General features: G+C 41.8%; 1 protein-coding gene across 1 annotated transcript in view; it reads right to left on the bottom strand.

Annotated features, from left to right (window-relative positions):
- The window catches only part of LAMB1 (laminin subunit beta 1), an 83,099-nt gene that overhangs the window by 58,177 nt on the left and 11,351 nt on the right, over nucleotides 1-13,571 (bottom strand). Inside the window, exons 6-8 of the mRNA XM_017889541.1 lie at nucleotides 8,193-8,381; nucleotides 8,039-8,102; nucleotides 2,336-2,542 (exon numbers count right to left, since the gene is read on the bottom strand). Of these exons, the coding sequence (XP_017745030.1) occupies nucleotides 2,336-2,542; nucleotides 8,039-8,102; nucleotides 8,193-8,381 (460 nt within the window). The remainder of the gene's footprint in view (nucleotides 1-2,335; nucleotides 2,543-8,038; nucleotides 8,103-8,192; nucleotides 8,382-13,571) is intronic.

Below are 13,571 nucleotides of genomic sequence, written 5' to 3'. Positions count from 1 at the left end.
AAAAAAAAAAAAAAAAACAAAACAAAACTAGTTACTTAAGAGGTTTTTTAAAACAAACCTATTGTCATAGAAATCTACAAAAGTTATAATGTAGAACTAAATGCATACATACTACCTGGAAACCAATTTATATTACTTCACAATTTACCAATAAGCCAAATAACCACTTACTTTAAAAGGTTTTGTTAGCTAGCTTATTTTAGTTTCTTTTACTTCAGGCATAGCACTTAAATTTTTCTTCGAATGACAGTAAAATTTAAAAAAATAATCATTTATCACACTTATATTTATTTTTTCCTTTTACATAAGGAAATATAAGATCTTGAAAAAGAAATATATTAATTTGCTTGATGAAGGGCCCATGATATATGATTTTGCCTGTGTCACTGTAAGGCATACTTACCACCCTTGAGGCATATAAATGATAAATGAATTATGGCTTTTTGGTTCACTAAATATGCATGTATATGGGCATCTCACCTTCACAAGAGTTTCTACAAAATGGAATTCAGGAACAGGACAGACAGGTCCCTCCTGGACCCACCTTGGTGGGAATGCAGTTAGCAGAAGACTAAAGTCCTGTTATTACCAGGTGGTTTTACATAAACTGAAAACCAGTTCCAAAGCACATACCATAAGACCCTACTGTGTCTGAATCAACAGCACATGCTGTGAGACCCATGACAGTAACAGGACATTAGCTACACAGCTGATTTGTTATGCTGTAAAGGGAGTATAATCTACCTAGCAGTCTCTGAAAGATAGACCAATAAGATTAGAGAAATACCTCCCTCCCCTTCAGGCTCTGTCAAAAATTCAACTTTTGTTATGCAACAAAAGTTCTAACTGGAGTAAAGGGAAGGCAGAAGTTTTTAAAGGGCTGAATACACTCAATCCTGTACCTTCTCTGAAAAGGACTAACAATCTTTGAAAATGCAACAGCAGGTAAGCATAGCCTTCATTCCGGGAGGCCACAGCTTAGTGAAAGGAACCCTGGGGCAGAGTGAGGAGAGGCTTGAGCTCCCACCTGCTGCTCATTTACTTAGGGCTCTCTAGTAAATTACTTAATCCTTGGGCTCCTCTATCACCAATAGTTGGTCTAGGTGATCTCATAAGTCCCATATGGCTTTAAAATCCTCTAGGTCTATAAGAATTCTTCGAGATACCAGTAGAATACTTTAAACACATCTATCCATTGGGCAAATCACCCGAATCCCAAATTTCAAAATGTACGTAAGTTGCAAACGTGGCATAAAAGTGGGAAAAGAATGGAATTAAGAGGAAAAGAGAGAAAGAAACCAACTCCATTTGGTCCCTAAAATGATATCCCATGGGTGTGGGTTAAAATTTTCCAGTTGTAGGCAGGGCACATTGGCTCACGTCTGTAATCCCAGCACTTTGGGAGGGAGGCAGGTGGATCACCTGAGGTCAGGAGTTTGAGACCAGCCTGACCAACACGGAGAGGCCCTGTCTCTACTAAAAACACAAAATTAGCCAGGCATGGTGGCGCATGCCTGTAATCCCAGCTACTTGGGAAGCTGAGGCAGGAGAATTGCTTGAACCCAGGAGGCGGAGGTTGCAGGTGAGATCGCACCATTGCACTCCAGCCTGGGCAACAAGAGCAAAATGCCGTCTAAAAAAAAAAAAAAATTCCAGTTTTGGCCCAGCGTGGTGGCTGACGCCTATAATCCCAGAACTTTGGGAGGCTGAGGTGTGCGGATCACTTGAGGTCAGGAGTTCGAGATCAGCCTAGCCAACATGGTGAAACCCCATCTCTACTAAAAACACAAAAATTAGCCAGGCGTGGTGGTGTGGGCCTGTAATTCCAGGTACTTGGGAGGCTGAGGCACGAGAATTGCTTGAACCCAGGAGGTGGAGGTTGCAGTGAGTCAAAATTGCACCACTGCACTCCAGTCTGGGCGACAGAACAAGACTCTGTCTCAAAAAAAAAAAAAAAAATCTGTTTCTTTGGGTTGAGATTAATTTATGCCTTCTAGCATAATTGCGGTTTTAATCTTCCCTAATGTAAAGGCAGACTCAATTATTATTTAGACAACTTTTAATCCTTGACTAAAATATCTACTTTAGCAATAGCCTGAAGCAACAAATTCCAAAAATTCATCGTCTATGAAATGAGTAGTCTGTACATTCTCCGTGTCCAAGAAACTCTTCAAAGAGAAAAATCAACAATCAACTACCTGTATGGTGCAAAGGGCTAAATGTAACTCTGTAAAAGTAAAACCCCCAGAAAATGTAAAAGGCTTAAGGTAAGACTAGCTTCACTTTGCATTTTAGAACCAGCCATATAAAGGAGAAAGGTGCACAGAGGGCTTACTTACCATTCCTTCCACTTCTTCATTGAATCCATCCACAGGGGCACATTCGCTGGCATGACCATAGCAGAAGCAATTTCCTCGAACCACCATATCATAAACTGCATAATAATACTTTTCTCTGATTTCCATTCTGGAATCCAGAAGGTTATCTCCCAAAGTATGCAGTTTCACAAACTTGATTCTCAAGTTGGTAATTTTTAATAAATCTAAGGCATCAAGAAGATGAAAAGTCTGATCAGACAAGCAAGAAGTTTTTTTTTTTTTTTTTTTGGCATCATTTCTTTTTAGAGAAAGGCATGATACACGAAAATAGCTTAAGTTCTCCATCTTGCATTATCTAGATGACTCCAATAATGAAGCCTAACATAACATGACTGGAAAGAGGAAAGCTTGCTGCCCTCTCATCCATTTCATAAGTATGTCGGCCGGGAATGGTGGCTCACACCTGTAATCACAGCACTTTGGGAGGCCAAGGCGGGTGGATCACTTGAGGTCAGGAGTTCGAGACCAGCCTGGCCAACGTGGCAAAACCCCATCTCTACAAAAATACAAAAATTAGGCAGGGCATGGTGGCTCACACCTGTAATCCCACCATTTTGGGAGGCCAAGGTGGGCGGATCACCTGAGGTCAGAAGTTCAAAACCAGCCTTGACCAACATGGTGAAACCCCATCTCTACTAAAAATACAAAAATTAGCTGGGCATCATGGCATCCGCCTGAAATTCCAGCTACTACGGAGACTGAGGCTTGAACCTGGGAGGCGGAGGTTGCAGTGAGCCAAGATCGTGCCATTGCACTCCAGCCCAGGCAACAAGAGCAAAACTCTGTCTCCAAAAAAAAAAAAAAGAAAAAAGAAAAAAAAAATTAGCCAGGTATGGTGGCTAATTGTAATCTGTAATCCCAGTTACTCTGGAGGTTGAGGCAGGAGAATTGCCTGAACAACAACAAAAAAGAGTATCTATTTTGTGATGGGTCTGTTTGCAGAACAACTGTTCAGGAAGAAGTGTGAAAGTGGATAAACTGTAAGAATGCAGCTGCATGACTGCTGGAACCTGCGGGCAGACAATAATTTGAAGTAGCACAATGCCCTCCGCTTCCCACAGCAATTAGCGTCAGTTTCAACATCAGAAAATTCCATTCAAGTGGGAAAAGATTTATCAAAGCACTCCAATTCTCATTGTTATTATAAGATAGTTAGAAATATTTTGTTTCTTTTTGGAAGGGAAAATGCTATTTGAAATTTCCCACCACTTAAATGACATTCAAGTTACCAAAATAGTGTTACTGCTATAGAATAACTATAACCCAAGGAGAGAATATTTCAAGGTTTTAAGCAACATTTTGGTCCACAACTTTTTTTGTCCCAGTTTTCCAAAGCATTTGCGCATTTTTCAATATTATATAGTGACATAAGCATAAAGAAGCTTAGTATTAGGATGTGGGGCAAATTATTTTTTCTCAAATACAAGTTACTTGTAAATCAATTTTATCTTTCCCTCTTCTTCCTAGGTCTGCAGACTTACGCTTATTATAAACGCTGGGCTACCAACTACATTCTATAGTAACTAGACAAACCAAGAGCCGTTCAACCTTCTCCACAGGGTTTTCACGAGTTACTAAGTTCTTCATGCTGAACTGGATCCCCAGAGGTTGATTCATCTGTTTGCACTCTCAAGCTCTGTAGCCTGAAATGGCTCGTTACTGTCAGTTATGTCTATGCATTCTTATAATTTACAACATAAGACGACATGGTAGTGGCCCAGTGCATCAGATACTTTCAGAGCCCAAATACAATTTCAAATGCTTTTAATATACGCATAGCTTACAATGAAGCTACAGAAATGGCTGCGGGTAGAAAGGGAAAGTCCATATGTTAAACTTAGGTTCTTTGTAAACTCAAAAACTAAACAGAGAAACCGTGGTACTCCCCAACTGAATGGCAGTTATGAACGCCAACACTTCCTCCTGCACAAATCCTCCTGCACAAAATGAGCACAAGCGCCTATTGACAAGAGGCCAAACAACAAACTTGAAGAGCGGCTGGAGTATTTAGGAACCCTTGAACTGACCTTTGTGGAAACCCTCAGTAGAGCAAATACACTCCCCAACTCTCTCCTGCCATATTTAACAAGCGAGCCTCATCTTGACTGCTATTCTAAGAGGCAAATCACTTTTGAAGTGAGTCTCAGAGGTCTCAACGATACACAACTAAAGAGATATTGCTCCTTTGATTACAAATTAAATCAAAAGCATGATCAGCTAACATGCATGCTTCCATAACATAGAAAAAGATTCTCTGATGCCATTTAACAACAAAAGACAAAAGAATCAAAATAATAAAGACAACACATTCCCCAAGTCCCACAAATTTCACCTTACAGGGGGCAGATGGTTGGGTCCTTTTAGGGACTTAGGGGGTATCTGTCCCAGAGTCCATGTGGACATTTTTCACAACTGCATTTTGAGACATGGAGGAAAGCCCTCATGGCTCACTCAGAAATTGGTGCAGAGCTGGACACATCTATTAAATATTTGTTTTACAACAGAATGAATGAGTAAATTACAGACCAGAGACAGCCTGGGTCACATGTAAAATTAATTTCAACGGGGAAGCAGCATTTTTCTGGCAATATTCCCTGGACTTCTTCCACTCTACTCTTCCATGCTTCAAGTTTGGAAGTTCCTTGGGGCCTTGGTTAAAAATAGGGCCTTGTGCAGCTGGGAGAGATCAGCAAGAATCAGCCACGCCTCTACTCAACTGGTTGCACCTTAGTAGCAGGAGAGGCAGTCTCACCTTTCATTCCAACATTTGGGACTAGTCCTGTGCAAAACCCAAACCACAGCCGATGGCGACAGCAACATCAACAGCAATAACTGTAGCAACAGCTATGATTTACTGAACACATTTATGATTTATGAACACATTTAAATCCAGGAGTTTGTGACTCCAAAGCCCATTCTTTTTTTTTTTTTGAGACAGAGTCTCGCTCTGTCACCCAGGCAGGAGTGCAATGGCGTGATCTCGGCTCACTGCAAGCTCCGCCTCCCGGGTTCAAGTGACAGGTGTGCACCACCACGCCCAGCTAACTTATCTGTTTTTAGTAGAGACGGGGTTTCACCATGTTGGTCAGGCTGGTCTCAAACTCCTGACCTCATGATCCGCCTGCCTAGACCTCCCAAAGTGCTGGGATTACAGGCGTGAACCACCGCACGCCGTGAGCCCATTCTTTTAATTACCATACATGCCTCCCAAGAAGATTAAAATGTAATTGTGTAATAAGAGCAGTTGTTGAATGTGGTAAAGAGCTCTAAACTGAGCACCGAAACATATGGATTCAAGATCTGACTGCCATTTAATAGCCATATCACCTTATGTAATAATATCCAACTCTATAAGCTTCAGCTTATTCTTCTATTAAATGGAAATGCAACCCTCATTTTATTGAGTATACTGAATATGGCACAGACTTCTGATTTATCTTCAGTATTCTTTCTTCCCTTCTTCCTTTGACAGTAACAGCCCTCGCCAAGAGTGTTAGTTGAGCACATGACCACCTAGAGATGTTTCCCAGTTTCTCCTGCAATACAGTCATGTGACTAATTCTGGCCAATGAGATGTGAGCAGAAGTGACAACTGCAACTTCCACGTCTCATTTTTTTGTTTTTTGAGACAGAGTCTTGCTCTGTCACCCAGGCTGGAGTGCAGTGGTGCGATGTTGGCTCACTGCAACCTCCGCCTCCTGGGTTCAAGCAATTCTCCCGCCTCAGCTTCCTGAGTAGCTGGGATTACAGGCATGCGTCACTACGCCCAGCTAATTTTTGTATTTTTAGTAGAGACAGAGTTTCACCATGTTGGCCAGGCTAGTCTCGAATTCCTGACCTCAAGTGATCCACCCACCTTGGCCTCCCAAAGTGGTGGGATTACAGGAGTGAGCCTCTGCACCTGGCCTACATCTCCTCTTTAAATGGAATTTGCTTGCCTCATCTTCCCTCTTCTCCTGAGTTGAGATGAGGTCATGGTGGTGGTGGTCTAACTCTAACCATGTGAATAAACCTGGAAACATGGGTGGTCTTATAACTAGGGTTGCCAGATTTAACAATAAATAGTTAAATATAAACAACACTCAGTTAAACTTGAATTGCAGATAAACAATCATTTTTTAGGATAAAGTGTGTCTCAAATATCACATGGGACATAGTTATACCAACCACAAATATTGCACAGGACACACTTGTACTAAACACAAATATTACATGGGGTATATGGCATATGGTTATGCTTAAAAAAAGAATGATTTATCTGCAAAATGTAACGGGCATCATCCTGTATTTTATCCAGGAAGTTTAATTATGGCAATTGAGCTACATTTCTTCTCTAGAAAACTCTTTGATGGGTTTCATAAGAGAGAAAGAAACTTTCACCTTATTTGAACAACTAGATTTGGGGGGACACTTTGATACAAAAGCCCAATATATACCCTAATTAATGTACTGAGCAATAAAATAAGGTATGATCAATATAATTACTTGATAACTTCTCTCGCTCTGTCACCCAAACTGGAGTGCAGTGGCCTGATCTCAGCTCACTGCAAGCTCCGCCTCCCGGGTTTACGCCATTCTCCTGCCTCAGCCTCCCGAGTAGCTGGGACTACAGGCGCTGGCCACCTCGCCCGGCTAGTTTTTTTGTATTTTTTAGTAGAGACGGGGTTTCACCGTGTTAGCCAGGATGGTCTCGATCTCCTGACCTCGTGATCCGCCCGTCTCGGCCTCCCAAAGTGCTGGGATTACAGGCTTGAGCCACCGCGCCCGGCCTACTTGATAACTTCTAAATCTTATATTGGATGTATTGTATTTACATCTTATATCAGATGTAAATGTATTCTCTATCAGTGGAGAGTAACTACTGCTAATTTCAAGACCTTCTGGTCAGATAATGCAGAGAAAGAAGGAAAATGAAGAAGGTAGATTTAGCACCGAATATTTAGATTGTGAGTAAGACTTATTCCATGGTTGCTGTTTACCATCAAAACTTTTATTTGGGCCAGGCGCATTGGCTCACGCCTGTAATCCTAGCACTTTGGGAGGCCAAGGTGGGTGGATCACCTGAGGTCAGGAGTTCGAGACCAGCCTGGCCAACATGGTGAAACCCCGTCTCTACTTAAAATACAAAAAAACTAGCTGGGCGTGGTGGTGGGCACCTGTAATCCCAGCTACTCGGGAGGCTGAGGCGCAGGAGAATTGCTTGAACCTGGGAGATGCAGGTTGCAGTGAGCTGAGATCACGTCATTGCACTCCAGTGTGGGCAATAGCAGTGAAACTCCGCCTCAAAAAACAAAACAAAACAAACAAAAACTTTTATTTGAGCCAGGTGCAGTGGCTCATGCCTGTAATCCCAGCACTTTGGGAGGCCGAGGTGGGGGGGATCACCTGAGGTTGGGAGTTCAAGACCAGCCTGACCAACATGGAGAAACCCCATCTCTACTAAAAATACAAAGTTAGCTGGGCATGGTGGCTCATGCCTGTAATCCCAGCTACTTGGGAGGCTGAGGTAGGAGAATCACTTGAACTCAGGAGGGGGAGGTTGCGATGAGCCAAGATCATGCCATTACACTCTAGCCTGGGCAACAAGAGCAAAACTCCATCTCAAACAAAACAAAGCAACAAACAAACAAAAACAAACTTTTATTTGAAAATGAACTTACTCTGTATCCTTGGGCTATAAGGATCTTCTATTTTGAAAGCAGGATCTAAAGCACGAAATATCACCTAAAAAATGGAAACAAGAGTAACTGGTATTTTTGCAATAATCAAAAAGTAGATTTGCAAGTAGAATGTAAAACACAGAAGCAAACAAACCTCTCCTTCAGTTGAGGGTTCAATGTCAGAATATCGGGAATCACAAATTATGTCATCAACTTTTTTCATGGGGCCAGTTGAAATGCCTGGAAACGAGGCCTCACAGTCATAGGCGAAGTATCTGTACACGCCCCAGGTTTTCCCAAAGTCAGACGATCGTTCTATCAGCATAGCAGCTGGACGGAATGTCTAAAGGCAGGAGCAAAAATCTCATTTGATGTTTTTTATTGGTAGTCTGTATTTTTTTAAATCTCAGGTAAAAATGTCACTCAACTGTATGCCACAAACTTGAATTGCATGTGGTTTGTATTTCAGACCGTGACTGGATTTCAAATAATTTAAGCTGTTCCACGGAGCCTCTTCTCGCAGGGAAAGTGTCTAGCCTCTAAAATGTGCACTTTCCCCCACCCTACTGGGTAAGTAAATGGTTTCTCTTTAGAAGCTTATTATAAACAGGCACTTTCATGTATTTAGTCACCATGTACACTGTAATATGAGTGGCAAGTTTGAGTGCTTGTTCCTTCATTCGTTCATTTAATCATTCAATAAATGTATGACTATCTCCTCAGTAGCAGCCGGTGGCCTATATGCTGTCTATATGCTATACACAGTTCAATGAGGTACAGATATGGGTGTCAATCAATTGCAGTATGCTATGTAAAACACCATAGTAGGGTAGCATGCAATGTGCTTTGGGAAAGGAAGAGGAAGAAATTAATAACTCAAGAAGCTGGAAAATCCAGCAGTTCCACATTATTAGGCATATACCCAGAAGAACTGAAAACAGGAACTCAAACAGAGACTTGTATATGAATGTTCACCGCAGCAGTATTTTTCACAACAGCCAGAAGGCAGAAACAACCCATGTACCCATCAACTGATGAAGATAAACAAAATGTGATACATACATACTGTGAAATATTACTCAGCCACCAAAAGGAATGAAATGCCAATACATGCTACAACATGGATGAACCTTGAAGGCATTATGCTAAGCAAAATAAGCCACACAAAAGGACAAATATTATATGATTCCATTTGTATGAAATACCTAGAATTGGTTAAGTAGACAGAGACACAAAGTTGATTAGCAGTTACCAGGGGCTGGGCAGAGGGGCAATAGCCACAGAATTTCTGTTTGGGGTGATGAAAAAGTTCTGGAAATAGACAGTCTTAGTGGTTGCTCAACATTGTGAATATACATGACACCACTGAATTATACATTTAAAAATGGTTAAAATGGTAGACTTTCTGTTATGGATATTTTACTGCCAAGAAAAAAAAAAAAACTAGGAATACTTCACAGAGAAGAAGGCATAAAATTGGATCTTTTTTGAGACAGAGTCCTGCTGTCGCCCAGGCTGGAGTGCAGTGGCATGATCTCAGTTCAATGCAAGCTCCACCTCCTGGGTTCAAACAGTTCTCCTGTCTCAGCCTTCCAAGTAGCTGGGATTACAGGCACGTGCCACCAAGCCCAGCTAATTTTTGTATTTTTAGTAGAGATGGGGTTTCACTATGTTGGCCAGGCTGGTTTAGAACTCCTAACCTCAGGTGATCTACCCACCTTGGCCTCCCAAAGTGAGGGGATTACAAGTGTGAGCCACCGCACCTGGGCCAAATTGGATCTTAGAAGGGCAACAAGGTATTTTCCAGGCAGTGGGTGGAAGTGGCTACACGTGGCAGAAGAGGTTGGTCGGGCCTGGATAAGAAGGAGTTGCCATGCTAACGGACTTATCTTTTTGCAATAAAAAGGGAACACTAAAAAATTTAAGTGGATGAATGAAATGATCATACTGCGCTTTAGAAAAATAACTCTTGTGGTAGAGTTACTGGACATGGACAACACAAAGCACAGGAAAACCAAGTGAAAGAAAAAAGATGAAGGTTTTAACCTGAGAAGTTACAATGTAGATAGAAAGAGATGGGACTGACCACTCTGAAAATTTAGTGACAGAAGACTATATTGAATTACACTTGGTGATCAACGAGACTGCAGCGGAAAAGGCAGAGTGAGGAAAGAAATGCAGGCACCTGCACTTGGGTAGCTAGGTAGATGTGTTGCCAGTGACAACAATGGGGAAGAGGCGTGAAAGCATTTGGTTGTAGGCGAACTAGTCACATGTGCGATGTCCACGTGGAGACACCCATCAGACACTTGGAAAAAGTGGTCTGGCACTCAGCTGCAAGAAGGGAGCTTGAAACATTAATTTGGGAGTCACTGCACACACATAATATTTGAAACCTCCAAGTATATGATGTCTCAAAAAAAAAAAAAAAAGAAAGAAAGAAAAGAAAAGAAAAAGGAATGGGCAAGATAAAGAGAGTCTAAGTCTGTGCTCCAGAAAAACGTATCAACCAGGGGCTAGACAAGGAAAACAAAGTGGTGCCAGTATCATTCATTACATTATTTACTTTAGCTCTCTATAATTTGGGCTTATTTGTGTTTCTGCAAAAGTCATATGTTGACGACGTAACTCCATACTTCAGGTCACTGTGTGTGGAGATGTGCTCTTTAAAAAGGTAATGAAGGTTAAATGAGGTCATGAGGGTGGGCTCTCATCATATATGACTGGTGTCCTTGTAAGAAGAGATGAGAACACACACATGCACAGAGGGAAGACCGTGTGAAGACACAGGGAGAAGACAGCCATCCCAAACCAAGGAGAGAGGCCTCAGCAGAAACCAACCCTGCCAACACCTTACCCTGAGATTTCTAGCCTATGGAACTGTGAGAATATACATTTCTGTTGTTTAAGCCACCCAGTCCTGTGACACTGTGTTACAGCATCCGTAGGAAACCAATGCACCCTCACAACATATTTGTCTGACAAATGAGAAAACTGAGGCTCGGAGACATTGATTTGCTAGTTACAGGCAGAGCTTAGATTCAAATCCATGCCTATCTTCTCCCTCACTGGCTAAAGGCATAGAAGACTGGAAAATGAGTGTCAGAGAGGAAAGAGAAAAAAGGCAGTCTTCTGAAACCAAGGCAGGAGGGAGATTTAGGAGGGTGTGGTGAACAGAGAAAACTGGAAGTAAAAGATGAAGCAGAAAGAGCACTGAAAACAGGCAATCAAGCAAAGGTTTTGACACTGACCAACACAGTGATGCATTTTGGGAATTGGAAGTCACATTACAAGGGAAGAAGATCAAAGGAAAGTTCAGTTGACCTAGAAAACAGAACCTAAATAAAGACACTTACTTCTGAATTAAAATCAATGCTTGACAGAAATTTGGGTGAGAGTTAATGCTGAAAACTAGAAACATGCTAAAGCTTCCTTTAGCCCTCCTTAATAATCCTGCTGGGGTTTTTCTCTGATAAAACATGTCAAGGATAAGAAAATGGACAATTACATTTTGACAGACTCTTTGACTTATTCACTCACTAGCTGCTCAGGTTTTTTTTTCACCTACTCAGGAATATAAGAAAATGATACCATATTCAACTCAAGACAGTATTAGCCTAAGACTTCTAAAATAAGAGAGAAAAATTCCTAAGGACTAACTGAACCATATGTGCCACGTACCATGGCAAACTCCCCGTGAGAACCCGGCTGGGAGGCTTGGGGAGAGTCAGAGAGGGGAAGGTCTGAAAAAGTGTGAAAGCCATTTCTGGCTGTGCTTCCTTCTCCCTCTCTTTTGGAAACTTTTAAGTCCCAAAGGACCATTGACGAGTCATCCAATTTCCTGTGGAGTTAAGAAGTTGCTGGAAACCAGAACAACACATTTTACCTAAAGAATAGAATCCTTTCCATGCTCTCTGCTTAGTCATCAACCTTCTCAGGCCTGCCGTTGCTGCACAGTTGCCTCCGAATTTATAATAAACAAAAGACCTATGAGTTTTTTGTGTCTTTTTGAGATAGAGTCTCGCTCTGTTGCCCAGGCTGGAGTGCACTAGCACAATCATAGTTCACTGCAGCCTTGACCTCCTGGGCTCAAGCGATCCTCCAACCTCAACTTCCTGAGTAGCTGGGACTACAGGCATGTGCCACCATGTCTGGCTAATTTTTAAATTTTTTGCAGAGACAGGGTCTTGCTATGCTGCCCAGGCTGGTCTTGAACTCCTGAAGCTCAAGCGATCCTCCCACCTCAGCCCCTCAAGTGTTGGGATTACAGGGATGAGCCACCATGCCCGGCCAAGAGTTATGAGTTTTGAAACATCTAGCAATATAGAAAAACATACTGTGTACATGCTAAATGAGCTTTTGCTAGTCTAAATCTACTTAGCAATTAGCCATCTCTATGGCAAACTTGGGGGAAAAAATCAACAACCTGTTTTCTTCCTGATTTCACTACTGTTAGTAGCTTCACCATCTTCCTAGTTATTTCACTTGACTTTCTAAGTAATTTTTTTTTAAGTGAAAGCAAGTTTATTAAGAAAGTAAAGGAAGAAATATGGCTACTCCATAGGCAGAGCAGCCCTAAGTAATTTTCGATTCAGCCCTTTCCTTCCACTGTTCTGCTTCTAATATTTCTCCACTTCATGGTTCAGCTTTTGATTTTAAAGGATCCAAATGACTGCCCTTAGAAAACAGGGGCTCCTCATCTTGGCAATGATCCTCAAAGGCAGTAACAGCAGAGAGTATCAGAGTATGGCAGTGAGTGGACACATGGTATTTTAAAAAGCTTTCTAAGATACAGGACTCCTGGGTTGCAGGAAGAGGCTCCCTCCTACTTGAGAATCACAGCCAGTTTTTGCATTAGCACCAACCCTCCATTAATGTTTCATCAATGCTGACATCAATAGAGCCTTCCAACGTGCCCTTTATTCTTGCCATCCCAGTCCTTGCTTTGTATTTCCTCTTGGGCTACCTTCCTGAAACACAGGTCTCCTTTTCTTGTCAATGGTTCCCTTTTTTTTTTTTTTTTTTTTTATTCATTTTTTTTTTTTTAAATTAAAGATCCAGAAATCTGGATCTTTAAGACCGGCATAAACAAAAATAAAGCACAAAATAGCATGATAGCTGCAGTTACTAACTGCAAGAATATAGTAAAAAAGAGTCATACTAAATGTTAATGTTTTTGCAACAGAATTATCCCAGTCACCTCAGAGTAAAAAATTTTGGCAAGAAATGATCATTCATTATTAAAAATACGAAAAGAGGCCAGGCGCAGTGGCTCACGCCTGTAATCCCAGCATTTTGGGAGGCAGAGGCAGGTGGATCACCTGAGGTCAGGAGTTCGAGACCAGCCTGAGTAACATGGTGAAGCCCTGTCTCTACTAAAAATAAAAAATTAGCCGGGTGTGGTGGCGCATGCCCATAATCCCAGCTACTCGGGAGGCTGAGGCAGAAGGATCGCTTGAACCTGGGAGGCAGAGGTTACAGTGAGCCGAGATCGCACCACTGCATTCCAGCCTGGGCAACAGAGTGAGACTCC

The sequence above is a fragment of the Rhinopithecus bieti genome, unplaced genomic scaffold, assembly GCF_001698545.2.
Source record: "Rhinopithecus bieti isolate Rb0 unplaced genomic scaffold, ASM169854v2 scaffold_18688, whole genome shotgun sequence".
Classification (NCBI taxonomy): domain Eukaryota; kingdom Metazoa; phylum Chordata; class Mammalia; order Primates; family Cercopithecidae; genus Rhinopithecus; species Rhinopithecus bieti.
The sequence above is the reverse complement of the archived record's forward strand: the minus strand, read 5'-3'. Positions and strand labels throughout refer to the sequence as shown.